Source organism: Peromyscus maniculatus, chromosome 4 (genome assembly GCF_049852395.1).
Source record: "Peromyscus maniculatus bairdii isolate BWxNUB_F1_BW_parent chromosome 4, HU_Pman_BW_mat_3.1, whole genome shotgun sequence".
NCBI lineage: Eukaryota > Metazoa > Chordata > Mammalia > Rodentia > Cricetidae > Peromyscus > Peromyscus maniculatus.
The window spans coordinates 143060969-143088166 of record NC_134855.1 but is presented as its reverse complement, the minus strand read 5'-3'; the positions used below and the strand labels follow the sequence as shown (position 1 = coordinate 143088166).

General features: G+C 50.6%; 2 protein-coding genes across 2 annotated transcripts; one reads left to right on the top strand and one right to left on the bottom strand.

The window, feature by feature from the left end:
- Positions 1–1179: 1179 nt before the first annotated feature.
- Matn4 (matrilin 4) lies at positions 1180–17664 on the bottom strand. The gene is made up of 11 exons (XM_006970999.4): positions 17292–17664; positions 14753–14866; positions 13472–14041; positions 12254–12376; positions 8822–8944; positions 8598–8720; positions 8382–8504; positions 4725–5138; positions 4485–4637; positions 1538–1645; positions 1180–1455 (listed from the first exon to the last, which is right to left on the bottom strand). Exons 2-11 carry the CDS (start codon positions 14829–14831, stop codon positions 1397–1399), a joined length of 1875 nt encoding a protein of 624 aa, XP_006971061.2. The 5' UTR covers positions 14832–14866; positions 17292–17664; the 3' UTR covers positions 1180–1396.
- Rbpjl (recombination signal binding protein for immunoglobulin kappa J region like) lies at positions 17139–26073 on the top strand. Its single transcript, XM_042276781.2, has 11 exons — positions 17139–17362; positions 18514–18639; positions 20379–20449; positions 20606–20721; positions 20970–21144; positions 22644–22781; positions 23135–23244; positions 23489–23641; positions 25018–25173; positions 25405–25508; positions 25608–26073. Exons 1-11 carry the CDS (start codon positions 17196–17198, stop codon positions 25879–25881), a joined length of 1590 nt encoding a protein of 529 aa, XP_042132715.1. The 5' UTR covers positions 17139–17195; the 3' UTR covers positions 25882–26073.
- The last annotated feature ends 1125 nt before the right edge of the window (positions 26074–27198 follow it).

Below are 27198 nucleotides of genomic sequence, written 5' to 3'. Positions count from 1 at the left end.
AGCCTCTCAGTAGATGCGCGACTCTGGGAAACTGCATGCCTCTGTTTCTTCATGTGCAAAATGGAGCGACGAAAGCAATAATTATTTTTAAGATTCATTTTTACATTTATTTATTTATCAGGGATGTGGGGGGGGGGGTCAGAGGACAGGCTGCAGGAATTGGTTCTCTCTTTGCCATGTGGGTTCCAAGAAATGAACTCAGATTGTCAGAAGTGATGGGTAAACGTGCTTGCCAGCTGGGCCATCTTGCCATCTAAGATAATAATAATCTCACAAGGTTGTCTGGATAAAAGAGGATACAATGGCAATGCTTGGAAATCACTTAAAACCATGTCCAAGACGGAACATGTTGCCTATTCCAATAGGCATAATTGCCATAAGAATAGTTGCCAATTACCATTAACTAAGGGCCTAAGATACATGTTGGGTACGATGGCAGGTGCCTTGGCATAAATTCTAACCACGGCACCCCATCGGGGGTAACAATTCCTATCCTAGCTTTAACGGTGGCAAAACAAACCCAGAGGAATTCACCTGAAACTCACTCTGAAACGGAAAACATTTTAAGCTTTAGTTTTCCACGTGTACCTGGGAAGTTTGTGTTCCTTGTCGGTAGAGGGGTTTGTGTTTCGGGGGGCGGGGGTGGCAGAGGGAGAGCCACGGACTCAGGTGTGCCACTGAATGCCAGAGGCAGACACATTCCAGGTGAAGCACATTCTCACCCCACCCCACCCCACCCCACCCCACACACACACACACACTCTGATTGTTCCTCACCAACTCCCCAGCCAGGTCCCAAGCGGCCTTTGAGCCACATTTTTGGCGCCAGGAGACAGGAACAGCAAGAGAACGAAGTGCTGAAGGATGGGGGACTCAGACTTGCTCAGACCCAAGGGTTCTCGGGGCACCCCCCTCCTTCCCCGATTCCTGCATAACGGGCCATCTGTTCTGGGCTGAATAAACAAGGCACGGGAAGCGGCGGCCGGGCCCCTGCCCCCAGCCCCAGTATGGCACAAAGCGCCTTTCTCCAAGAGGACGCCGTCCGGGCGCCTGCGAGCGCGCTGCATCTGAACTCCCCTCCCCCTGGCGGCGCAGCAAGAGCCACAAACCGACCCACTGGAAACCGGTGTAGGCTTGTTTGGTTTTTGGTTTTTTTTTTTTTTTTTTTTTTTTTTTTAGAAAAAGAAAACAAAAAAGAAATCCAACCAAGAACTGGGCGCAGCACGTGGCGAGGGCGTGCGAGTGTAGCGTGCCTTCCCCACCAGGACCTCCCCATCCCCTCGCCCCGCTTCTGGTCCAGGCGAGGCCAGCTCGAAGGCAGCGCTGGGGGCCCGCCAGCGCCCCCTCCCGGACGATCCATGCCGCGGGGCACGGGTGTTCAGACGGCACGCGACCTTCACTTCCGGCTAGCCAGCTGGTTCTCCAGCTCCTCCAGGCGCTCTGTCAGCTGGGCCAGTGAGCAGTTAAGGAAGATCCCGGCTCAGAGATTTTTTTCTTCACCTGCCCTGCAGCCGGCGCCTCCAGCCCCAAAGGATATGGTTCTGCGTCAGGCTCTCGAGCGCCCCCAGCGTGCGGCCCTGGAACTCCACCAGGCTTTCGCATTCGCAGGGACTCCGAAGCTCTGTCCCTGCGCCGATGCCCTCCTCTGCAAGTAGAGCACCAAGAGTCAAAGGTGTGAGGATCCAAAGGAAGCCCATCGGGCTGTGGCCTTGACCTTCTGATACACCTCTACCAAGTCGATGATTGAGTCGATGGCTTTGGATTTAGACCTGGCCTGAGCCCCAGCCGAGGAGCCCCGAAATCCTGGGGAAAACTCAACGGTCTAAGCCTCAATCCCTGCCATCTATAGAGTGGATATAGTGAAAGAAGCTATCCACTCACTGGTGGTTGGGAGGATTAGACGATTTGTGTATGTGTACTCAATCTGAAACTCCAATGTTTACTGAGATAACCAGGGAGCTTGCTAGAATCCAGATTCTGATTCAGAATGAGGATCTGTATTTTCTTTTTTTTTCTTTGGTTTTTCGAGACAGGGTTTCTCTGTGTAGCTTTGCGCCTTTCCTGGAACTCACTTGGTAGCCCAGGCTGGCCTCGAACTCACAGAGATCCGCCTGGCTCTGCCTCCCAGGTGCTGGGATTAAAGGCGTGCGCCACCACCGCCCGGCGAGGATCTGTATTTTCAATAAGCTCCTAAAGCATGTTGATACTGAAGACCAGGGATTTCACTTTGATTAGAAAGAATCCAGGGTGACAAACACTCTCCAAATGAGACATAGCAAACAACGGAAGTGTTCTATATCTGTCGCGCCGATTCAGTAGCCACAAGCCACCTGGAGCTAGTTAGCCCTTGAAATGTGGCTGGTGCAACTGAAGAACTCAGTTTTTATTTTGCTTCCTTGTGATCTGTTGTATCTCATTATACACATGTAGCAACTGAATGCCATATTGACACAGTATCTAAAACGATGCCGGGCACAAATCAACCCTGTGTTGTGGATTTTAAGCAAACCAGCATTCTCAAACTGTGGTCTGTGGACACGCAGATAAGCATGGCCTGGGAATATGTCATAAAGACAAATAATCCAACCCTATCCTGGACCAACTGAGTCGGGGTGAAGCCCAGCAATATTTGATTCCATTGATTCTGAAGAAAATAATGTTTAAATTATGGGCCCACATTTACCTCCACACACATTTCAGCATCTGACAGTGGGGTACAGTTAAATGTGGTTGCCTATGTTTTCTTAACAGCACATAAAATAGCAGTGAATCTTACCAGAGATAGCATCACTATAAGTCCATGGCGTTTTTTATTATTATTATTATGCAGGTGTATGATATGTGTGTGAGAGAGAGTGTGGGTGCATACCGCAGCATTCCTGTAGAAATAGAGAACAGCTTTTGGGAGTCGGCTCTCTCCTTCCTCCTGTTGAGGCAGGCTCTCTTGTTGTTTTTGCCTCCCTACCTATGTCCAGGCTAGCTGGCCTAAAGCTTGCAGGTTCTTCCCTGTCTCCCTGACCCATCTTGCTGTGGGGGTGCTGGGTACAGATGTGAGCCATCACATCTGGCTTTTTGTGAATGTGCTCCAGGACTGAACTCAGGTCATCGGGCTTGCATGGCAACTGTTTTTACCTGCTGTGCCATGTCACCAGCCCCCATTTTTAATATTACATGTAATAAAGTAGTGACACAATTCTTGGCAGTTGGCCTCCGTATAGAGTTACCATTACCAGCCAAACTCCCATACCTGGCAAACTACTTTGTGTCATATTACTTGATGGCCTCAATAACATTCTCAGAAAGGATTGCCTCTGACTTTAGAATTGTAGAAACAGAAGGAAGAGGATCAGCCTAGGCTGTAGTACAGTCAGCCAATGAAGAGCCTTAACCAGAGAGCCCCAACTTGCCTCGGAAACCTAAAGCTGAGGTAACCTTGAGCATCCTCCCTCTTACAGAAGACGGAAGGTCTGGAGGAGGGACTTATCCAGAGTCCGCAGGAGATGACAGAGTTGGGACAGGAAAGGCCCTAAAGCCCAGTGATTCCAAAACACCTTAGTTAATCATTAGAGTTGAGAGTGGAGCAGGAAGGACATTCAACAGCAGATTCTCCGCTCTGGCCACAGCCCTGCTGACCTAGCCCCACCGGCAGTGCCTGACACACTGGAAGAAGAATCCCATCTTGGGTCTGTGTTAGAATCTGAAGACCCTGTGGTCAAAATCAAGAACCTCAAGTCTGCTATTAGGTCCAGCTGTCCCCCACCCACGGGCACATCTGGGTCAGTTTTCCCCCAGCTGAAGACCAGATGCATTAGAGAGATTGCATTTATGGTCTACGTCCCCCAGAAAGCACAAGCCACTGTGTTAAAACCCAGTCCTGTCATTTTGCCAAATCCATAAAGTTGAATTCCAACAAGTTGGAGGGTTATAGATGGTTCCACTTATATATGCTAAATTTGGCTTGCTTTTTAAAGTTTTCTCCAGGGCTGGAGAGATGGCTCAGTGGTTAAGAGCGCTGGCTGCTCTTCCAGGGAATCTGGGTTCAATGCCCAACACCCACTTGGTGGTTCACAACCGTGTGTAACTTCAGTCCCAGGGAATCCAACCCCCACTTCTGGCTTCTACAAGCACCAGGCACATATTCAGTGCACAAACATATATGTAGGCAAAAGATGCACATAAAATACAATAAAAAATAAAGTGACATTTTCTCAAATTATTCCAAACACTACTAATTTGAGCGACAAACCCCATGCTTCCTTGACTCTGATGTGTGCCCAAAAGGTCTTGAGGGTCTGATTCATCGTCTCGGGGCTGCATTTCTGACAAGCTACAGTAAGGAGACAGGCCTGCGCTGGCCCAGGCTTTACCAACCAGCTCTGTGTAGAGAGCTGTAACTGCTGAAGGGTGGGTGAAGTGCTGAGGACAGGGCATCTGTCGGAGGCCAGGCAACCAAAGACCAGAAGCCCCAGGAGAGATGCGCTCACCTGGGCAAATGCTGCCTTTGAGATTCTCCAGCAGGTGAGTCATGGTGCTAAAGTCCGGAGAGTAGGACACATGCAGCTCCGACGGTTCGGATGCGATCTCACGCAGCTCTTCCTCCACCGCCTTCCCCACGCCCACAGCGTACATGACGATGCCTGTAGGGCCCAGGCACTCAAGAGAGAGAACACTGCTCCCCAGCCTCCACTCCAAGCCCACCCAAGCCCATCCCTTGCCGAGCCTACCTTCCTCTTTGGCGCGAGCTGCCCACACGGAAATGTCGTCCTGAGAGCGGCCGTCTGTGAACACCAAGCCCACACGAGGCACGTTGAGGTCACGGGGCCGCGCACCCTGCGCCTCTGAGAAGCTGTGCTCTACCATGTGACGCAGTGCGAGCCCAGTCATGGTGCCGCGCTCCATGTACTCCACAGCGAGGACTGCCTGTTTCACCTCAGCGGCGGTGCCATAGCGGCCCAGAGGGAACTCCGTGCGCACCCGGCTGGAGAATTGCACCAGCCCGATGCGTGTGCCCTCGGGGGACACGTCCAGGAAGTCCACGATCTGGTTCACGAAGCGCTTCACCAGCTCGAAGTTCTGTGGACGCACACTCTTGGAGCCATCCACCAGGAGAACAAGATCCACGTGGCCCTCCCGGCACCCTGCGAAGGAGAAGGCTTGAATGGAGGGGTCAGGTCCTTGACCAGGAGAGCCACATACTCATCTAATTATTCATTGCCAGTGTTTATTATATAATGCGTACCAGTTACATGTCCTGCCTGTATATGCCCAGTGGTGTGCGCAATCCCCACTACCAAGGTTACACCATCCTCTTTTTTTATGATAGCCTTTGATGGCTTAGTGCTTAGCACTAACCAAACGCTCAGTATTTTTTAAATAACCAACAGAAACAATACCGCCATAGCTATCATTCATGATGACCTGGTACATATATCAGTCACAAGTCTAAGCATCATATTAGTATTAATAACAATGACCAAAAAAACCACCTCTTACTGATGTTTACCATGTGTCACACACTGAAGCACACACTTTATACATTCTCTCCTTGAGTGTTAGCCCCGTTCTCTATAAACTGGGATTCTAAAGGACAAAGTAATCTGCTTCCATAGTTAGTAGTGGCAGAGCCAAGACTGGAAGCCTGGATTAGCTAAACCACAAACTTCTGGACCCAATCACTACAACATTGCCTCCTTTGTTCTGAACCAAGAGATTCGGAAGTACCAGAACGGGGTTCAACAACAAAGAAAACATAATCTTGATCCCTGAGATCGGGGCGGAATGTAACGAGGCAGGCATGCCTGCCATGCGCTGCTGCAGTAGGAAACTGCACTGGGAGGGGCATAAGGGACACCAAGAGAGGATAAACCATTTTACCTGGAGTGGTTGAGGAAGGCTGCGTGAAGGTGCTGAGGTTCAATGTGGCCTTTGATTTGGACTGAATAACCGTCTAATTCAAAACTCATAAACCAGAGCACTTTCTCCTAATGTGATTCATCATCTTTGGGAGGAAACTGGGGTTAGACACACACATGAGGGTCGGAGCCTTCAGGAATGGACTTAATGCCCTTTCAAGAGTTTCTAGAATGCCTGCTTCTTCCATCCACCCATCAAGGGAGAACACAAAAAGAAAACTATCACACGTGAGCCAGGAAGCAGAGCCTCACGGGACACTGTATCTGCCAGCGTCTTGGTCTTAGCCTTTCCCAGAGCTGAGAAATAAACATTTAAGACACTGTTGTGGTTTAGATATGGTTTGTGCCCAAGGGTCCATGTGTTAGAAGCTTGGTCCCCAGTGTGACAGGGTGGAGAGGTGATTAAGACTCATGAGGTCCTATGGTAGCCAGACTTTCTGTTGCTGTGACAAGAATACCTGGCATAAGTAACTTAGGGTGAAAGATTTGTTTTAGCTCACGACTTCAGAGATATCAGTCCATGGCTGTCTAGCTCCGTTGCTTTTGACCTGGGGTGATGCCGAATATCATGAAGCAGAAGAAGGGTGGAGGAAAGCAGCACCCTTCATTATAAGAGGAAACAGACAGACAGGAAGAGGGCCAGAGCAAAACACTCCTCAAACAGGACATAGTGGCACACACCTGCAATCTCAGCACTTAGGAGATTGAGATAGGATTTCTGTGAGTATGAGGCCAACCTTTGGTACTTACTGAGTTCAAGGCCAGCCTGGAATACTCATCTAAACCCCGCTCTTCAGGAGCTGAGGATGTAGCTCAGTTGGTAGGGTTCTTGCCTAACATGTACCAAGTCCTGAGTTAGATACCTAACACTTGGAGGCAGGAGAATTAGGAAGTTCAAGGTCATTATCAGTTACATAGCCAGTACATGGCCAGCTTATGCTACATGAAACCCTATATCAAAAAGAGAGAGAGAGAGAGAGAGAAAGAGAGAGAGAGAGGAAGGAAGGAAGGAAGGAAGGAAGGAAGAAGGGAGGAAGGGAGGAAGAAAGGAAGAAAGGAAGGAAGGAAGGAAGGAAGGAAGGAAGAAAGAAAGAAAGAAAGAAAGAAAGAAAGAAAGAAAGAAAGAAAGAAAGAAAGAAAGAAAGAAAGAAAGAAAGAAAGAAAGAGAGAGAAAGAAAGAATTCTCAAAGGACACACACACCTAGTGACCCACGTCCCCCAGCTGGGGCCCATCTTCTACAGTTTCACCTCCCAACAGCCAAAAAAAATCTACGCCCATATTTAATCTGTGCTTGGATTAATCAATTAATAAAGGCAAAACCCCTGTGATTCAATCACTTCCAAGAAGCCCAGGCTCTGAACATTTTCGCATTAAGGACCAAGCCTTTGATACATGATCCTTGAGAGGGAGCACTTTATATCCAAACCATAACAGGCCTTCTGAGAGATAATTAGGTCACAGAGTACCACCCTAGGAAGAAATGAATGCCTGTATGAAAGAATGGAGTAGGTCTCAAGAGACAAGATTAATGGCCCTGCCAGTGAATGGTTACAAAGGATGGCCACCTCCTGTATTTGATCCCTTGCACACACACACTCTTCGCTCTCAAGGGCTCTTGTCCTGTGGCTGTCACCAACACTGAGATGTTGAGACTGTGCTCTCAGATCTACAGATCGTGTGTCACATAAGCTCCGTTCTTTATAAGTCACTCAGCTGTGAGCTTTTCCATTGTAGCAACACACAACAGTACCGTGACATACTAACCTGAATGGACTAATGCAGTCTTGAACACTGACTAGGACTTTGCCAAGACAAGAAGGGACATTCTAGAAGGTTGATAGAAGCATGTACAAAGGAATGGGAGCTGGGAAGCTCACGACACATTCGAGAAGGGACAGGCCAGTGTGACTAAAATGTTCAAGTGTGGCAAGAGATGGGCTAAAGAGTTGGCTAAAGCTGAATGGTAATGAGCTTAAGTGATAGTTTCAAAATTGACCTCAGCCCACAATGAAAAACGAGAATAATAATATATTATGGTGCATTTCACATTCTTACATGTAACTAAACTTCTGCTTCATGAAGCAATACTTAACTTTCCTAAATTCAGGAAACTATTTTCTCTTCTTTCCCTTAAATGCTGATTGTAACCCACTAATTTGGTTTCATTATCCATTAATGTGGTTGTGCCCAGCACTGGAAAAACTCAAAGGAAAGGCATTTGATCTTTATTTTGTAGACACTGGTGAGCCACAAAAGGATTTTGAGTGAAGGAGAAATATGATTAGATACAGATTTTGAAATCAGTCTTGGCAGCAAGGTAGAGGCCTGGTTGGAACAGACCCTGGGCACAAGGTTCACTCCCCAGCATACGAACATCCACACCACATCTTTGGGGTTGTAGCAAGGGCATTGAGGAGGTTCAGATTGTAGGCAATGGAGCAAGAGCAGACCCTCTGCCTATAACTCACGATCACAGCTCTTGCCATCAGCCTGAAGTCGCCTCCCCTCAGGACACAGGCAGCGGAAGGAAAGACCCTCACTCACACACTGGAACTCGCAGCCATGATCGACGCCATTGCAGAAGTCCCTGACTTAAAGGAGACACCAGGTAGGATGAGTCAGGTTAGACCCCAGCACCTAGAATCCCTTACTATTCTCTGCAAATATGAGAGACACCTCCTCACCCCGACAGCTCCTCCCGTCAGGCAGCAGGTCGTGGCCCTCTCTGCAGCGGCATTGTGGCCCCACGAGGGTGTTCACACATTCGTGCTGGCAGCTATGGTTTCCAAAGCTGCAGTAGTCGATCACTGAAGGAAGGAAGAAATAGCAAGATATCACTTCTGGGTGTAGTCCATCAGGGGCCACAGTCTAGGATGCTCACAGGGGTGGGTGAGCAGGGTTTACGTACCCCTGCAGCTCCTCTGGTCCTGCTGGAGTGTAAAGCCAGCTCGACAACGACAGAAATAGGAGTCCAGGGAATTGACACAGATGTGTTCGCAACCATGGGTTCCTTCAGCACAGAGGTCCATGGCTGGGAAGAAGAAGGGGTCTTCGATAAGGGCTGTATTTCACAGCGTAGCCACACAAACCTCGGAGGGGTTCTTTAATAAAACCCGGGGCTGAGGACCAGGGAGGCGGCTCAGTCTGTAAAGTGTCTGCTGCAGAAGCATGAGTACCTGAGTTTGGATCCCTGGCATCGATATGAGCTGGGTGTAGTGGCTGTAACCCTAGCCCTGAGATGGGCAGAGACAGGCAAATCTCCAGAGGCCACCGCTAACCGTACTAGCTGACTGGTGAGCTCTAGACTCAGTGAGAGGACTGGTCTCAAAAAAATAAGGTGGAGCTGGGGTTTTGGGGGGGGGGGCACATGCCTTTAATCTCAGCACTCGGGAGGCCGAGGCAGCAGAGCTCTGTGAATTCGAGGCCAGCCTGGTCTATAGAGAGAGTTCTAGGACAGCTAGGGCTACACAGAGAAACCCTGTCGAAGAAGAAGAAGAAGGAGGAGGAGGAGGAGGAGAAAAGAAAAGAAAAAAGATAGATAGATAGATAGATAGATAGATAGATAGATAGATAGATAGATAAATAAAGCGGAGTATTCCAGAAGATGGCTCCATGGGTAACACAACATTTGCCTCACAAATCTATGACCTAAGTTCAAAACCCATTTAAAGGTGAAGGAAGAGAATCAAGTCCACAGAGTTGTCCTCTGACCTCCACATGCACGCTGTCACACACACACACACACACACACACACACACACACACACACACACACACACCTGCTCTCACACATCATACACACTAATAATAATTAAAAATTGTTCAGTAATGATGAGGTGGGGAGTGGTTACTTGACATTGACCTCTGACCCCCATAGACATTTGCATACACATACGTACACCAAGTTATTTTAATTTAAAAAAAAATGTTAGCCGGGCGGTGGTGGCGCACGCCTTTAATCCCAGCACTCGGGAGGCAGAGGCAGGAGGATCTCTGTGAGTTCGAGGCCAGCCTGGGCTACCAAGTGAGTCCCAGGAAAGGCGCAAAGCTACACAGAGAAACCCTGTCTCGAAAAATCAAAAAAAAAATAAAAATAAAAATAAAAATAAAAAATAAAAAAAAATGTTAACACCCATGCCTTACCCCTACCCCAAAGTTCATAATTAATTAGTCTGGTGTGCTACCCAGACATTTGTAGACTTCTTTCTACAGGGTCCGGTGACATTTCCGATTTAAATCTTGGACACATCCCAGAGCCAAAGGGCCCTCTGCTGAGTCCAGCATGTGAAGGAGAACCCCATCCTCCACAAGCTCAGTGGCCCACAGCAGAGTGTGAGGAACAAGATCTTCACCTATCCAACTATTCCCTCTCTGCAAAATGGAAACCCAGTAGGAAAAAGCAATTGCTGCTTCCTACTTCTTTCTGAAGAGGCAGGAGGGAGACCTGTTGCTGGATGGATTACTTTGATGGTTTGGATATGCAAAGATGGCCTAGATCTGAACTGGGGAGAGTTGTGAAAATTTGGGGTTCCTGGAAAGGGGACTGCAGTGGAGAGGGTGGGGGAAATGTCACAAATAGGATGACGTTTCATAGCCCTGGGGGCTAAAGACGGCATGGGAAAATCCCTGTAGTGGGATAATTGAGGGCTTCCAGGAACAAGGGCATCTAGTCACAATTACAAGTAATGTTGTTTTTCTTTGTGTGTTTGGCTTTTACATTCCTCATATCCCTGCCCACTTCCACCTTTAACAAAATGAACACGTGTACACATACATAGGAAAGCAGCGCCTTCTGTGCACACGTGTGTAAACCAAAGACTGTAACAATGTGGCCATGTGGGACTGAAAATTTGAGGAAAGATCATAAGTTAAAAAAATGCAGCAAGGTGAGGCATGGTGGGGTGTATCAGTTATCTCCATACTCTGAAGGTTAAGGCAGGAGGGTCATTAATTTGAGGCCAGAATGAGACACACACCAAGAAAGTAAGGGAGAGGCAGGAGAGACAGAAGAGATGAGGGGAGGGGAGGGGAACAGAGGGAGGGGAGGGGAGGAAAAAGGGAAAGACAAAGGAGGAAGGGGAAGGAAAGTGAACAGAAACCCAGAGCAAGCTATAGCTACCAGAATGTACTTTCCAGATACCTTAGGAAAACAATGTCCACAGTAATCAAATGAGGGTACATATCCAACTTTTTAAAGTTTGACTGTTGAATATTTATTAGTGTGTGTGTGTGTGTGTGTGTGTGTGTGTGTGTGTGTGTGTGTGTGTGTGTGTGTGTGTACTGGTGTGCACTCAGACCAGAAAAGGTGTTGGATGTCTTCCTCTTCCCTCTCCACTTATTCCTTTGAGGCAACATCTCTCCCTGGACCTGGAGCTCCAGTTTTCTCGCCTGTGCTGGAAACCAGCAGGCACCAGGGATCTTCTGTCTCTGCCCACGTCAGAGCTGGAGTTATAGGCATTTGCCAGGTGCCGGTCTGGTTCCAGAGTGCTGAGATCAAAATCCCAGTCTTCATGATTGTGTAGCAAATGCTCCTAACCACTGAGCCATCTCTCCAGTTCCCTGAAGTCTTTTCAAGTTTCTAAACACAAGAAGACCCAGGTGGTATCTGGGTTATTGGGAGCACATGACCTCTTTTTCCAGATTTTGAAGCTAAAATTGTGGAACTAGTTTCTGTGAATGTATAGAATGCTCCTAACACAAGGTCTGATATAATTAGCACTCTGTGTGTGGTAGAAAACACAGTCACAGAAATATACTCACCAAAATATGCTCACCAAAAAGAAGAACCCATATATTCATATATTTTAAAAAAAAGCCATATACTCACCAAAAAGAAAAACCCAATCATCTAAGCAAGGCATCACACATCATAGCTTTTCAGATTATTAAAGCTAAAGAAAAAACAGATTTGCAGAGAGGAGGCTCCACAGAGAGAACTAAGGTACAGAATGGAGGACATCCAGGGTGGAGAGTGGAGACGGCCGCCCAGCTGAAGATATCCCAATGGTGTCTAAGTAACAGAAACTGGAAGGGGGTGGGAGGGGGGCTGGGAGGAGACAGAAGAAACAAGTCTGGGAGGTGGACTGGAGCCAGGTAGGAGACCATGCCCAAGGGAGGAGAAAGGGTACAAAACCCACATTTAACTGTGGCGGGTCAAGACTCCTAGCTCTGGTCCACCAAAGGCTTGTGTGGCCCTAAGTAATATTCCCTCTTTCTATGGTTTGTAAGGTGAAGGGGGTGTGCTTCTACTTCCAAAGGACTTGCTAAAATCTTGCTGTGGTGCTGGGCAGCCCAAGAAGGCTCAGGAACAATGAGGCTGCAGGACGGAGACAGCGCTCACCCACACAGTTCTTGTTGTCCGGTGCTAGCCTGTAGCCAGAGCTGCAGGTGCAGTAAAAGGTTCCTGGAGCGTTGACACACTGGTGTTGGCAACCATGGCCCCACTCAGCACACAGGTCCTTCCCTGAGGACACACAAGGAGAGAATCAGCAGAGAGCAGAGGACAGACGTGTCCAAGGAGAGGGCTCAGTGGGAGGGTAGGGGTAGAGTCTGAACAAATACCCAAGGATGGACTTAGGTAGGGTATGGATTTGGTTCTTTGAGAGGGCCAGTCCAGGTGAGAGGGTTAGGGGAAGAACGAGACTTAAGCAGTCCCTTTGAACAGTCTCAGAAAAGGATACGCCCTGTATGAAGAGGGCGGGGCTAGAATAGGACCACACAGAGGTCGGGTTGTGCAGGAGGATGGAGTAACTCAACCTGAGAGTGAGTGCAAAGCTAGCCCAGCATGCCTGTTAATCTCAGCGTTTAGGAGGTGGAGTCAAGAAGATCAGAAATTCAAGGTCAGCCTCAGCTACAAATCGATTTCAAGGCCAATCTAGGTTACAAGAAATCCTGTCCTTGTCGTTGTCTCCCCCGCCCTCACCCCCACCACAAAAGTAACTAAGGGAGTTCTCGTAGCTTTTGTAAATTGGGGGGGGGGGGAGCAGGGGGCGCGGGGCGGAGCGGCGGGGGGGGGGGAGCTTAGAGTGGGAGGAACCACACTCTGGTGGGCGGAGCATGACTCCTGACAGACCATACTCTCAATTTTGAGGGTTAGTAATTCTGTTTGTCTGTTTCTTTGTTTGAGACAGGGTTTCTCTGAATAACAGCTCTGGCTGTCCTGGAACTCACTCTATAGAACAGGCTGGCCTCGAACTCACAGAGATCCCCCTGCCTCTGTCTCCCGGGTGCTGGGTAAAGACGTGTGCCAACACTGTCCAGAGGTGATTCTTGTTTAAAAGACATTTAGTGTTGGAGTTTGACATTTAGCTTGTGACACACACGCAAAGTACATAGCTAGTCCCTGATCCAGCACAACTGGCCGCTGAGTGTTGTGGGACCAAACCTCAAATGTGATACACCACCCTGCAGGCGAAAACATCGCTACTGTAGCTGGAGGGCGGAGTAAAGTTGACATACTAGTACTCCGGGCCACCCCGACGGAGAGGGATTGTCTGTAACGGTGCAAACTAGAAAGTAGCATCTGCAAAGCCGGAGATCGACCGCAGCTCTAACTCACCACACAGCCGGCCCTGGAACTGCAGGCCAAACTCCTGGATGAGATCGAAGGACTCCACCAAGAAGACGTGCTGGTCCAGCGGCGGCGAAGCCATGGCGCGTAGAGAGCCCACATCGGCTCGCTGCACCCCCACCGCATAGATCTCAATGCCGCGGGCACGCGCCTGCGCGGCCACTTCGGCCACTCGGTCTTGAGGTCGCCCGTCGGTCACGATGACCAAGACCCGCGGCACTCGCTCCTCCGGCGGGCGCGCACCTTCGGCCTCGCTGAAGGCCACGTTCATGGCATACTGGATCGCCAGTCCGGTCATGGTGCCCTGTGCCAGCGGCACCACGGCGCGGATGGCGCGCTCCATGTCCTCGCGGCGCGAGAAGGCGCCCAGGGGAAACACGCTCTGCACTTGGCTAGAATACTGGATCACACCAACGCGTGTGGCGTTCAGCCCCACGTCCAGGCTACGGAGGAGGCCCACTAGAAACTGACGCATGGTCTCGAACTCGAAAGGACGCACGCTGCGGGAGCTATCAATCACGAACACCAAATCCAGTGGCCCAGTATAGCACCTAGGACCTGCAGGGAGATGGGAAAGGACTCTCTCAGGTCAACTAAAACTGACCTCTCAGGAAAAGCCAGAAAAAAAAAAATGCTGTTATGCGAATGAAACAGCGCCCAGCATATTAGCCTAACAAACATGGCTAGGATACAGTCACTCATCCATCATTGGCGGGGAGGGGGGCGGGTACCTGACCCAGGAAATCGCACATATTCCTTACATACAGCTCTGGGGGCGGTTCTGAGTCTGCATTATATATTGAGGAGTGGGCAAAGAAATGTCCCAATCTCCAGTGCCTACATGGACCAGCCGGATACCATGAATGAGTGAACTGGTTTGATTATGCCTAAGACACCACAAGCCCCTGTATCCACGCTAACGTGGGTTGTCCCAGCAACGTATTGTCATATATCCAAGTGGGCTGGACATTTAGCAGGTCCTTTTAGTTTTGTTTTTTTTTTTTTTTCAAGAAAATTCTGAAACAGGGGTTTTAAGTGGAATCTCCTGATTTTTCCATGTTTTCCATATGTTTCAATAAAAATGCAACACCAGGTGATCCGTTCTGCATGAACCCAAAACTACACCACATACTGCAGGTGGGAAGCCCAAATCCAGGCCAGAGTGTCCCCAAGCCCTTGCTTTTCCTTCTCCAGCAGTGCTGGCTCCCAGTGGATGAAGGAACTGTTTCTGCCCCCTCCTCCCATGATGAGGGCTGGGCCCCAGCTCACCTGCAGACTGGAGCTGGCTTTCCCAGGGCTGGAGAAAGAACAGCAGCAGAGGCAGCAGCCAGCAAAGAAGGCCTCTCATGGTGCTTGTAGGGTGAAGACCCGAAGTGTCACAGCCTGGAGGTAATAAAGCAACAGTTTCCACCTCACTCTTACTCCAGGGGGTGTGCACTTTGTTTCCGTGTATGTTAAAAATGTCTTGCAGCCATGGTTGAACACTCAGGAGGCAAAGGCAGGCAGATCTCTGTGAGTTTGAGGCCAGCCTGGTCTACATAGCCAGTTCCAGGCCAGCCAGGGCTACATGGTGAGACCCTGCCTCGAAACAAAAGTCATATAATCATTTTTTAATGTCACCACTCTGGGATTGATGAAATTCACATAAGAGTCTTAGTAGAAAACGTTTTGCAGAACTACAGGACACCAAGTAAATAAAGAGTAGACAAAAACATATACAATTCAAAAGGGGATAAATGCCTTTATAAAAAGATGTTTTACATGGACTTTTTTGTTGTGTGTGTGTGCACACACTACGACACACACGTGCAGAGGTCAAAGGGCAGTTCACTGAAGTCGGCTCTCTCCTTCCATTGTGCAGATTCCATGATCAGGTGGTACTGAACTCCGGCGGTCAGTCTTGACAGCAAGCATCTTTCCCCACTGAGCTACCTTGTTGGTCCCCAAGAGAAGCCTTTTCTAAATACCTACCAGGTACAGCGTTAAATGTTTCACACTCATTCGATGTGGCATTAACTCTCTACCCAGTTCTGACACTCACAGCTGTTGCTGGCCTGGTTGTACCTATTCAGAAATAGAGGCTTAAAGAAACTAAATCCTGCTGGCCAACCTCGCTACACTGTGATCTAATCCTGTCCGTCTGGCCTGTGAGTCAGCCAAGGTGGTACTCTCTTCTTCTGCAGAGAAAAGCCATTCCCCACCTCCTCCCCCACCCCGAGAAGAGCAGCCCTTTGGGTTCTAGAGTCTTCTGGCAAGCCAGTGAGTGGGCCAGGAACAAGAACCACCTCAACGTCTTTGTTACCTGCCTGCCCTTAGGAGAGGCCGCCAGGGGGCGCCTTCCGGGTCTGGCTTTCTGCAGCCGTGGGAAGCCCACATCTGCCCAGCAGGTGTCCCTGCCCAGAGCAAACAGGCGCCTGGGGAGCCCCGGGACCTTGAAGATAAGGCTTGGATGAAATATATCCAGTGCGAGGGTTGGGGGCAGAGGTGTGGAGGGTACGGAAGACAGTGGTACTAGACGTGCCCAGAGGGCAGCGAGAGAGAGAGGCTGGGGCCTCGACCAGCGGCCATGGACCCCATGGGGACAACAGGTGAGCCTTCACCCTCCTGCGCGAGGTCCCCTGAGAACGACATGGACGGACAGACAGACAGACAGACAGACAGACACACACACACACACACACACACACACACACACACACACACACTGTACGAATGGAAAATTTGGGGCCCAATAAGGCTGCCAGCTGGGCTCCAGGCACAGAACTAAATCTAGGCCCCTCTCTCTTCCTCCAGAGCCGCCTGGTTCCCTGGCACCTAGGAGTCACTAAGCCTTCCTTCCGTTCCCTACCCCACCCCCACACGGCACGTTGAGCCTGCTCTATCCATTTTTCTGTCGCTGGTTCCTGGCAGAGCAGGCCAGCGCCCCCGAACCCGCCGCCGCCCCGCCCCCCACCTCCTTGAATGGGCCCATTCTGAGCAAGGCCGGTGTGCGTCTCTGGCTCCAGACTGCCTTCCCATCCGGGTTTCTTCTCCCTTCTGGCTTTCCAGGCAGGGTAGGAGAACAAAAATCCCTCTGCAGGGGCCTGTCGTGGTAGGGTGACTGAGCTAGCAAGACGTGCCAGCCGCTTGCTGGTGGAGGTAGAAGGTAGCGGGTGCCTTTTCTAAAGTGGGCCATAGCATTCGGGGTTGCCATCTGAGTAAAGGTCCAGGGGACCTTTGAGACTCAGTGTTGGCTCTTGACTATGTCCCTCTTACCCCGCTCTTGACCTAAGTCAACACGCACTTGCTAAAACCTCACCTGCACCCCAGGAATCTTTAGAAAGTCAAAGTAGCTATCTCTCAACTTCAACTTTCCAAACCTGCCGTTCCCCTAGAGGAAAGTCGGTCCAGGGAGGGCAAAGGGAGTCATCGCTCGAGGGCTTACTTTGAAGTGGTGGCCCCCACCACTGGACTGACACTGGACCCCAGTTCTCCTAGATCTCAAGAGTCAATCCTTACATTGAAGAGGAAGTTTCTCCGATGCCCTTAGGGTAGGGAACGTGAATTCCCAAGGAAGGGGGAGGTCTATGAGGTCAAGAGCTGACCAGGAATGGACGGACACTTTGGGAAGGTGCCAGAACCTAGAGGGAGGAGATTAGAGAAGGAGGGCCTGTGTGTGGTCGCCTTTGCTGGATGGGCATCGGGCATCGGAAAAGGCACTACTGCAGGTTAGATGTGGGCACGTAGGCAGTTAAGCACTGTCCCCCCACGGGCTTTTCCGCCGGCTTTCCCTGCAGACCCCTCGGTGCCCCCGGGCCCTTTGACTCACCTGAGCCTGCGGGACAGCTCAGAGGCGCGGCTGCAGAGCGACGGGCCAAGCCTCCTGGGGAGCTGGACCAGGTAACGGCGTGGGCAGCTTGCCCTAGGTGGGGACCGCCAGACAGCTAGAGCGAGACGAGGCGGCAGCTGCATTTAACCTGGGGCGGGCGGGTGGGGAGGGGGAGCGCGGGCTGCGACCCCTCCCACTGGCAGGGGGCGATCTCCCCCTTCCTCTGAGCACCCGGGCTGGGAAAGAGCGGCGCCCCCTTGTCCTGCTACTCCCGGAGCTGCAGGCGCGAGCTGCGGGCCGGAATTCGGCTACAGCTGGAGTCGGGTGGCGACACTCCCGGCAGCCGGAATGCTCTGGAATCCTACACGAGACACTTCCCAGAGGAGAGCCCCAAGAGGCGGAGCGGTCCTGGCAGCCGCCTTGGCCTGGCTGGGCTTCGGAGGACGCGCCTGGTTCTTGCCCTCCGCTGTCCCTTCCAGGAGTGATGAAAGGCCGGGATTTGGCCCTTCTAAGAGAGTAAAAGGACTCACACGGACAGCCTCCGAGTTCTTAGCTCTTTCCAGGGCCCAACCTGCGAGTTTCCCGAATATCTCCCACCATGCTCCGTTTAATTGCGTAAACTTTGTGAGAACCCATCCTCACCGGCTAAACTCTCAAGACTGACAAGCAACAGACCCCAGAGAGCTGAAGCAGCTCACTCTACAAGGCCAATGTCCTAACTCCCTGTGTTCAAAGAAGGGAAAATCCCCGTTGCAACAAGCCAGGGTGTTGTTTGGGCATTAGAAAGGCTCAGATCCATCCCCATCCTGCTCACGAGGCTTGGGACCTCATTCACATTTGCACTGGTCTGTTTGCTGGAATTGAGATTGTACCCTGGACCTGGAGCCGGCAAAGGCCGTTTCCTCTTGTGTATTCTCCTGGGGTGAAGGCTTAATTACCATTCCCACAAAGCCCACCTCCATCTGAAGACCAAATGTAGGGCTTTTAAAGGCAGCCAGGAAGCCACCACGCAGTGCAGCACCTGGGTGATCCTGGCGGGCTCTGTATAGGCTTCATGGAGCACAACTATTTAGCCCATGACCCAAGACCTCCCCTTTGCCTAACATTTCTTCCCCAGAGCCCTTGGGGAATGTTAATCAACCCCAGTCTTCCACTTCAGCTTTGTGCCGATTCAACCCTTGACTCTCCTTCCTGGGGCTGGTTGGCCCATTGCCATTCCTAGGTCACCCCCAGAGCATGCCACCATCCTGAGGGAAGGTGTGCGGACATGCCTGCAGCAAAGATGTGAGCAGACTGTGTGGATCCTGCATGCCAAGGTGGCTCAGAAATCCTATGGAAATGAGAAGCGGTAGGTGACGCCACGTCCACTCCCGGGTCTCCGCAGCCTTCAGTCCCAAGCACCCTTCCAAACCTCCCACCACTTAGCTGCTTTTACATCTTGAAGGCCTCAAGGCTGACACCTCAGCTATTGGCCAACCAGGGTTCTGTTCCTCAGCTGGCAATAGCCACCGACGACAGCAGAACTTCACAGGGACTCTCAGCTTCCCATAGCCCCACCCACTATCCATTCTTTCTGTTCCTTACTAATTGTCACGCACCAGGCCCGTGGTCCCCGCAGGGCACGAAGCATCCAGCTGCACAAGATTGACACCCAGCATCTTCACTGAGTGTGGAAGAGGCAGTTACTCCCCACAAATCAGCAAACAAGAAACTTCAGATCGTGAGGAGAGCTACAAGGAAAACAGAGCAGGGTCGCCTCGTAGAAACCAAAGGGGGATAACTTAGCTTGAAGGGCCAAGGAGGTCAAGGGGCTCTTTAGGAAGTGACATCATCGGAACTGAGGTGCCAATACTGAAATAGAGCCAGACATGAAAAAGTCTCCAGGAAGCATCCCAACTAGAAGGGACAGAAAATGCAAGGACCTCAAGTCTACTAGTCCTGTAAGAGGATAAGAGAGGAGAGAGAGGAGAGGAGAGAGTGAGAGAGGGGGGGGAGAGAGACTGGACAGAGGAGGGGATGTTACAGGAAATAAACAGGAGAAGCAAAAGTGTTCAAGTCGTGTGAAGACTTGGGACTTTAAACCACCGAAAGATTCTAATAGGGGACTATCATAAATGTACGAATGTTTTCATATAATATTGTTTAATTTTAATTTAACAATATTAATTTCAAATAACATTGTTTATTTTTATGTATTTGGGGGTAATGAGATAGATTCTGACTTTATAGCTCAGACTGCACTTGAACCCACAGTAATTCTCCTGCCTCAGGCCCCATCCCCTCCAGTGCCCAGTACCTGGATTAGGATTACAGACAAAAGCCACCATACCCGATCTAGTTTAACTGGTTTTTAAAAAGATTTATTTATCTACATATTTTATGTATATAGGTGCTCTGTCTACATGCATGCCTGCACACCAGAAGAGGGCATCGGCTCCCATTACAGGTGGTTGAGCCACCATGTGGATGCTGAGAATTGAACTCGGGACCCCTGGAAGAGCAGCCAGCACTCTTAACCTCTGAGCCGGCTCTCCTGCCCCTTGACTGTTATTTTCACTGTTGTTGTTGTTGTTGTTACTGTGTGTGTGTGTGTGTGTGTGTGTGTGTGTGTGTGTGTGTGCCACAACTCATGCGGAGGTCAGAGGATAACATTGTGTAGCTGGTTCTCTTCTTCCACTTTTCAGTGGGTTCTGGGGGTTGAACTCAGGTTGTCAGGTTTACCCTGGCAAGCGTTTTTACCTGCCGAGCCAGCTGTTATTTAGGAAGTCATCTGATTGCTGCGTGAAAAACAAGTCCCAAGAGAGGCAGTCACAAGGGAGGGACAGTTGGAAGGCCGAGAGTGGGGAAGGCAAGAGGTAGCGGCTAGGACCAAGGTGGAGGTGGAGGAAGCCAATGGATTCCAGATGTGTTTTGAAGATGGAGTGGGCAGGACTTACTGATGGGTTTAATAAGCAAAAGACTGTTCTGTGTTAATGGGATTCACTCAATTTGGAGAGGAGAGGGAACTGTGATTCTTTGGGTTTGTGTCTCTTTGAGACACTTTCAAGACAGTGAAAATGATGTATCCAGCTCTCTGCATGTTCCCAGGTTCTTCTGCCCTCCGCCCTGTGTCTACCTCGCCGGTCCTGGCTGGAGGGTGAAACCAGTGCAAGACCAAGGTGAGAGCGCGCTCAGGGACTGTTCTCTGCAGGAAGGACAAACTAATTCAGCAGCTGCAGGCGCAATCTCGTTGCTCCCTCTGGCGGCAAGAACTAAGTTTGACTGGCACCTGAGTCTCCCCAATCTCTCCAGGGTTACTTCCCGTCCTTTTCTAGCCCACCAATCTGTGGAGACCGGGCCCACCGTCTGCGGTTACATGGGACTGGACGGAGCGTCCGGCAGCACTCCCGAGACGCAGAAGCTGAATTTCGAAGAGCAGCCGGACTCAAGGGTGAGACTGCATGAAAGAGCATCCAATTCCTGCCCCCAGCCCTGCCTCTTCTTTGCAAAGGACTCCCCAAGCCCTCTCCAGAAGCCAAGAGACTAGCGGGGAGGCCAGAGAGTGGGTTCTGATCCAGAGCCTAGCTAGTGCGGCTTCTTGTCATCTCCGATGGGATGGATGTCATAGCTGCGGAAGGTTGGCGCATCCGCTGGCAGAGAGTTGAGATAAAACGGGTCCCATCTCCATGAGTCCCGTAGGAATTTGGTTGTGCCAAGACCCTGTACATCTCCGACGCCGACAAGAGGAAGCACTTCCGGCTAGTGCTGCGTCTTGTGCTGCGAGGAGGCCGGGAGCTGGGCACCTTTCACAGTCGCCTCATCAAGGTGATCTCCAAGCCCTCACAGAAGAAGCAGTCGCTGAAAAACACAGACCGTGAGACCGGGTGGAGTGGGAGAGTGCAATTCAAATCCAGAGCTGTATAAGAGGGAAGAGGGTGCAGGGGTGGAGTCAGGGTGAGAGGTGGAGTCTGAGTAGAAAGAAGGGAGGAGTCCGGGTGAGTGGCTGGCCAAAACCAAGAAAAAAGTCACCCACATACGGAGATTCCCCGCGGGATACAGGAAAGAGACCAGATAATCAGATTTGAGGATGGCAGTGCCGGGCTCAGAACAGATAAAAGCTGTAGCCAGGTGCCAAACCCGGGGCCGATTAAAAATCACCTTAAGGAAGTTGTGTCCCAGATCCAAGCAGTGTTCTGGTTGGCCCTTGGTATTCAGGAAAAGTGATTGGCATGGTGACATAGTGTGATGGCTAAGAGTACAGAATCTGGCGGTCTGGGTTTGAACCTGGTCCTGAAGTTTGCTAGCTGTGTGGTCTCTGGCAGGCTGATCCCTTAGCCGGCAATAGGAGAATCAACCGAGTGGATACATATATTTAGAAAAGTAAAGGACAGGGAGATGGCACCAGAATCTGAGTTTGGGGCCCCATAAAAGCTGAATGTATGTGGCTGCAGGCGCCAGTGACCCCAGCACTGAGCAAAGAGGGTCAGGCAGATCCTCCTCCAGCTCTCTGGCCAGGAAGTTCTAGAAAAATGGTGAGCTCACAATCCAGTGAGAGCCTGTGTCTCAGAAAGTAAGGTGAAGATTAATAGAAGATGGTACCTAGGGTAAACCTCACGCATGCACACACTCACGCTCATGCACACACATACAGAAAAAGAGAAGTAAGGAAGAAAGGAGGGAGGAAGGAGGGAGGGAGAAAGAAGGAAGGAAGGAAGGAAGGAAGGAAGGAAGGAAGGAAGGAAGGAAGGAAGGAAGGAAGGACCTATTGTATAATAAGTTCAATGGAAGGGGCCTGGACTAGGTACAAATGGCATGCCAACAGTCCATCCAGCATTAAGAGCAAAGAGGAAGGCATTCTGCCCAGAGCCTTATCCCCAACTGGTCTATAAAGCTGGGTCTCTGAGCACATAGGCTGGAAGTCATGCTGAGCTCTAGGAAAGTTCCTCTGCTTTCACACCACGTGGTCTTTGCTTAGCAACCAGCCTACGCAGCTCCTACCTGCTTCACCCTTCCCCACCCCAAAAAGCCTCCTTAACTCAGCCTTTACCACATGGTGTTAGCATTTGGTGTGTATATCCTCCAGACCATGAACTCATACAGAGCAGAGCTGGAACCAGTTCACACCATCAGCACCCAGCACAGTACCTACCCCAAAGCAGGTCCTGAGTGACTTAATGAACTCAGTCGCACCAGGGAGCTGGCAAGGTCAGAAGCCGAACGGAGCAGACCCTAGCTAAATGGCTGCAAAATGCAGATACCCATCGTGTCTAGGCCAGTGGGCATATTAGCCAGGGTGTCTCAAAGGACAGGAGATCATCAGGGCAGACCGAGGGACCACATGAGGCCAGGGCACTGATTCCACTCCCCTCACAGTGTGCATCTCCTCGGGCTCAAAGGTCTCCCTTTTCAACCGCCTGCGCTCCCAGACGGTGTCCACGCGCTACCTCTCTGTGGAAGATGGGGCCTTTGTGGCCAGCGCAAGACAGTGGGCTGCCTTCACACTCCACCTGGGTAATCACGTGAGCAGGTGCGGGCTGGGGGCTCCATGTGTGTTCGCATAGTTATCAACACTTCAGGAAGGTGAGCAAGTGTGACTGAGCCTTGGGGAGGAGGGCTGGGGCTTGCCCCTGGCCTCGGTGGCTCAATGACTAGCCCGGCTATTCTGATCCCAGTGGCTAATGCCCTTTAGGTGGCCCAGAGAGCACACCTTTGTGGAGATGACCACAGATTACATATCCGGGACTAGAATATTAGTCTTCGCTTCTTCCATCATGGCCAGCAGTGGTGTGATGTAAAGCCAGAGGTGAAGAAGCAGGGTTTGGGGCAGAAGTTCTGAAGCTTTTGCTCTTTTCTTTCATCTCCAGCTGATGAGCGCTGTTCCCAAGGGGACTTCCCACCTCAAGAAGGTTACATCCGCTATGGCTCCCTGGTGCAGCTTGTCTGTACAGTCACGGGTGTCACACTGCCTCCTATGGTATGAAAAGGGACTTTGTATCCACAGGGGTAACCACAGATCAGTACGGAAGTGTGGCCACTGTGGGCAGGGCTGGAGGGTGAAGCCTGCAGGCCTAAAGACACCTACTCTCTCTTCGTGGTTAATGGGAGTGTGCCTGTGACCTCATGGCCATCAGAGTAGAACTGCCTGGCTGGGAGAGCGGCCAGCCTCTGGGGCCCCCCTGCACCTTGCCACCCCTCTTCCTGACACCCTTCTGCTGCAGATCATCCGCAAAGTAGCCAAGCAGTGTGCCCTCCTTGACGTGGACGAACCCATATCCCAGCTGCACAAGTGCGCATTCCAGTTTCCAGGTGATACTCCAGGAGGGGGTGGCACCTACTTATGCCTTGCCACAGAGAAGGTGGTGCGATTCCAGGTGAGAGGTGGAAGCTCCCGAGCATACTAGGAAGAGTATAGGGGGCCGTGGGATAGAAGAGCTTGTCTACAAGGGCTGCTGCTTCTTAAGTAATAGTGCCGCCCATGGTAGATTAGAGTCATAGAAGGAAGAAAAAAAAATCAATGTAATTACTATTAGTAAATAATACTCCTTCCCAAGGGCTTTTAGATGTTGGGATATGAAATTGCAGAATATATGAACTGGAGAGACAGCTCAGTAGTGAAGAGAACTACTTAGAACTACCAGAGGATCCAGGTTCAAATCCCAGCACCCACATGGTAGGCCATAAACTTAACCACCACCTGTAACTCCAGCTCTAGGGGATCTGACACCTTTTTCTGACCTCTGAAAGTCACACACACATATGACACACATTCACATATACATAAATAAAAAGAAAAATATTGCAGAATATAAATAAAATCATAGTAGGAAATAGTATTATCACTGAACAAAGTTATAGGATGTCAAGGCACAAAATCATACAGTGTGGAAAACAATAATTATTAAGTAATATTTCTCCCCAAAAATATTGCTCTGGAATGTTAGTAGATAGAATCATAAAATATAGAAAACAATAATTATAGCCAGGTGATGCATGCCTTTAATTCCAGGACTCAGGAGGCAGAAGCAGACAGATCTCTGGGTTCAAGGCCTGCCTGGTCTACAAAGTGAGTTCCAGGACAGCCAGGGCTACACAGAGAAATCCTGTCTCAAAGAAAAAAAAAGAAAAGGAAAGAAAAGAAAAGAAAGGAAAGAAGGAAGAAAGAAAAGAAAACTAGTTTATTAGAAACTAAGCTGGTTCAAAGATTTTAATTTACTAAGTGATGGAATGTTAAACTCTTGGGGATGGGGAAATAGGCAGTTGGTAAAGTACCTGCTGTGCCAACTCTGGCACCTGAATTCGATACCCTAGAGCTCACATCTATTTTAAAAATTGAGCATGATGGCTCACACTTGTAATCCCAGCACCTGGGAGGCAGAGACAGGAGAATCCCGGGGCTTTCCTTAGCCAGTCTAGCCAAATGAGCCAACTTTAAGTTCAGTGGGAAACTGTCTCAAAAATAAAGTAGAGAGCAAGCAATGGCCACCTCCGACCTCCATACGATTACACACACACACACACACACACACACACACACACACACACACACGTCTATACACACATATATCGAACTACACAGTACAAATAAAAATACTGTTTTAAAAAAAATGAGTTTGGATATACATCCCATACAGTGTGAGGGGCTCACCCAAGCTCCCTGGGGCAGATAAGCCAGAAAGCTTAGAAGGGAAACGTGGTGAGGCTGGACCACTAGCGAAGCTTCAGTTCCTTCCTTTGGACTTCTTGCCAGGCTTCCCTGTGTCCCAAGGAGGCCAACAGGGCACTGCTCAACGACAGCTCTTGCTGGACCATCATTGGCACCGAGTCGGTGGAGTTCTCCTTCAGCACCAGCCTGGCCTGTACTCGGGAACCCGTCACTCCTGTGCCCCTCATCAACACTCTGGAGGTAAACCGCATGCAGGGTGGTGTGCAGCAGCCAGCCTGCCCGCTCTGAGAATGGGACGGGGGTGGAGGGGTGGGAGTGGGGGGTGCTATCGGAGGAGGGACAGGAGGATCCTTCTACTCTCCCTATGCATGCATGCGCGCGTGTACACACACACACACACACACACACACACACACACACACACACACACACACTCCCCAGTCACCTACATCTGGTCCCATCCGCCCGCAGCTGAGCGGCGGAGGTGATGTAGCCACGCTGGAGCTGCACGGAGAGAATTTCCACGCTGGGCTCAAGGTGTGGTTTGGAGATGTGGAGGCAGAAACCATGTACAGGTACCGATGGGGCGGAGGGTAGCGGGGTGGGCACAGCTTGGCCCCAAGGACCAGAGGCTGCAATGTTTGCCCATCTTATCCTCCATGCCCCACCCGCAGGAGTCCGCGGTCCTTGGTGTGCGTGGTGCCAGACGTGGCGGCCTTCGGTAGCGACTGGCGTTGGCTGCGCACTCCCATCACCGTGCCCGTGAGCCTGCTGCGTGCGGATGCGCTCTTCTACCCCAGCGCCTTCTCTTTCACCTACACCCCGGAATACAGCGCGCGGCCGCGGCCGCCCAACGCGCACGAGCCCGCCCCTGATGCAGACGCGCTTCTAGAGAGCATCCACCACGAGTTCACGCGCACCAACTTCCACCTCTTCTGCCCCAGCTAGGCACCGCCCCCTGCGGCGGATGCCCACCCACAGCTGTCCCTGGAAGGGGGTGGGTGTATATTCGGCTTCCTTGTCCCATTACTATGAAAGGGCAAGAGGGAGGGAGATTTCTCACCTGTCCTCAGACATATGGGAACTGTCAATCATGAGTGATGTTCTAATGCCTTCATGGTGTGGACTATTTCCTGGTTGTTGTTGGGTTGTTTTGTTTTTGTTTTGTTTTGTAACCTTGCAGATCCATCCTTCCATCTTTGTCTCTTTCTGGCTCTTCTTCCTGCATCTTTGACAGACTCTGAGGATCCAAGCCCAGGGGATTTGACCTCCAGGCATCTGTGTCCCCACTTGAAAACAGTTACATGAAGTACAGCTAGCATGTCTTGGATGCTGATCCTACCTGGGGTCCCTCTTAGAGCTAGGCATCTCCTGGCTACACATCCTATGGCCCCTTACCTGGGTTTGATCTCTTGTCCACATTAGCAGTCAGGCAGAGGCCTAGGACAGATGTCAGGTTTTGCCTTTTTCACTGTACCCACGGCCACTTCTCCTTCAGGCCCAATAGGAAGCAGCCTACAGATAAAGAGCTATCTATATTTCAGGTTTAGAGAATGAGAACGCACTCTGGCGGGGTGGGGAGAATGGAGTGCTGCTGGGTGCTCCCCAGGTTCTGTCCAAGTCAGAGTCTGATGGAACTGGTATCTTTATGACTCTGTAGGAAGAAATGTTATTCGAGGCAGCAGATAAGCCTAGGGACCATCTGAAAACCCTGGCAGCCAGCAACTAGCTATACCCACCCCCACCCCCCATGCCAAGCAAGAAGCTACCGCAGACTCAGAGGCAAACACAGGGCCTTTTCAGACCAAAACTTTCCCAGATCAAGGCAGAGAGAAGTTATGGGACAAGTGAGAAATAATGGAACTGAGAAATGGGCCTCTGAGCATGGGGCCCATGGCCAGAACTACAGACTATCTCTGGCCAGCCTTCCCTTTCCCTTCCTACTCTGTGATTATATGAAAAAGGAAATTGGATAGGATCCTGGCTTGGACTGTGAAAACCAAAGACATAGAAACAATGGTTGTCAGTCTACCAGTCTTGCCTGGTAGGAAGAACTGGTTTGAAATATGGGCTCAGTCTCTGGCTATACCACCCTGAACATGCTAGATCTTATCTGAAATGTGGGTTCAAAGCTCTAATGATCTGGAACTTCCTTAACCCTTAGAGGAAGAGCTCATTTCCTGTAAGCCTCCCCACCCCCAAAATGTGGAAAGTCCCATAAGAAAGCAGCGATAAGATTTGTTGATGGGGGGGGCGGTGGTGGCA

Coding starts and splice junctions, on each gene's coding strand:
- Rbpjl (XM_042276781.2), top strand. CDS start 17,196: ATGTGGGCACGTAGGCAGTTAAGCACTGTCCCCCCACGGGCTTTTCCG. Junction 22,782..23,134: donor TGCCTTCACACTCCACCTGG/GTAATCACGTGA, acceptor TTTCATCTCCAG/CTGATGAGCGCTGTTCCCAA. Junction 25,174..25,404: donor CCCTCATCAACACTCTGGAG/GTAAACCGCATG, acceptor ATCCGCCCGCAG/CTGAGCGGCGGAGGTGATGT.
- Matn4 (XM_006970999.4), bottom strand. CDS start 14,831: ATGAGAGGCCTTCTTTGCTGGCTGCTGCCTCTGCTGCTGTTCTTTCTC. Junction 12,377..13,471: donor GTTCCAGGGCCGGCTGTGTG/GTGAGTTAGAGC, acceptor GTGTGTCCTCAG/GGAAGGACCTGTGTGCTGAG. Junction 8,945..12,253: donor GGACAACAAGAACTGTGTGG/GTGAGCGCTGTC, acceptor TCTTCTTCCCAG/CCATGGACCTCTGTGCTGAA.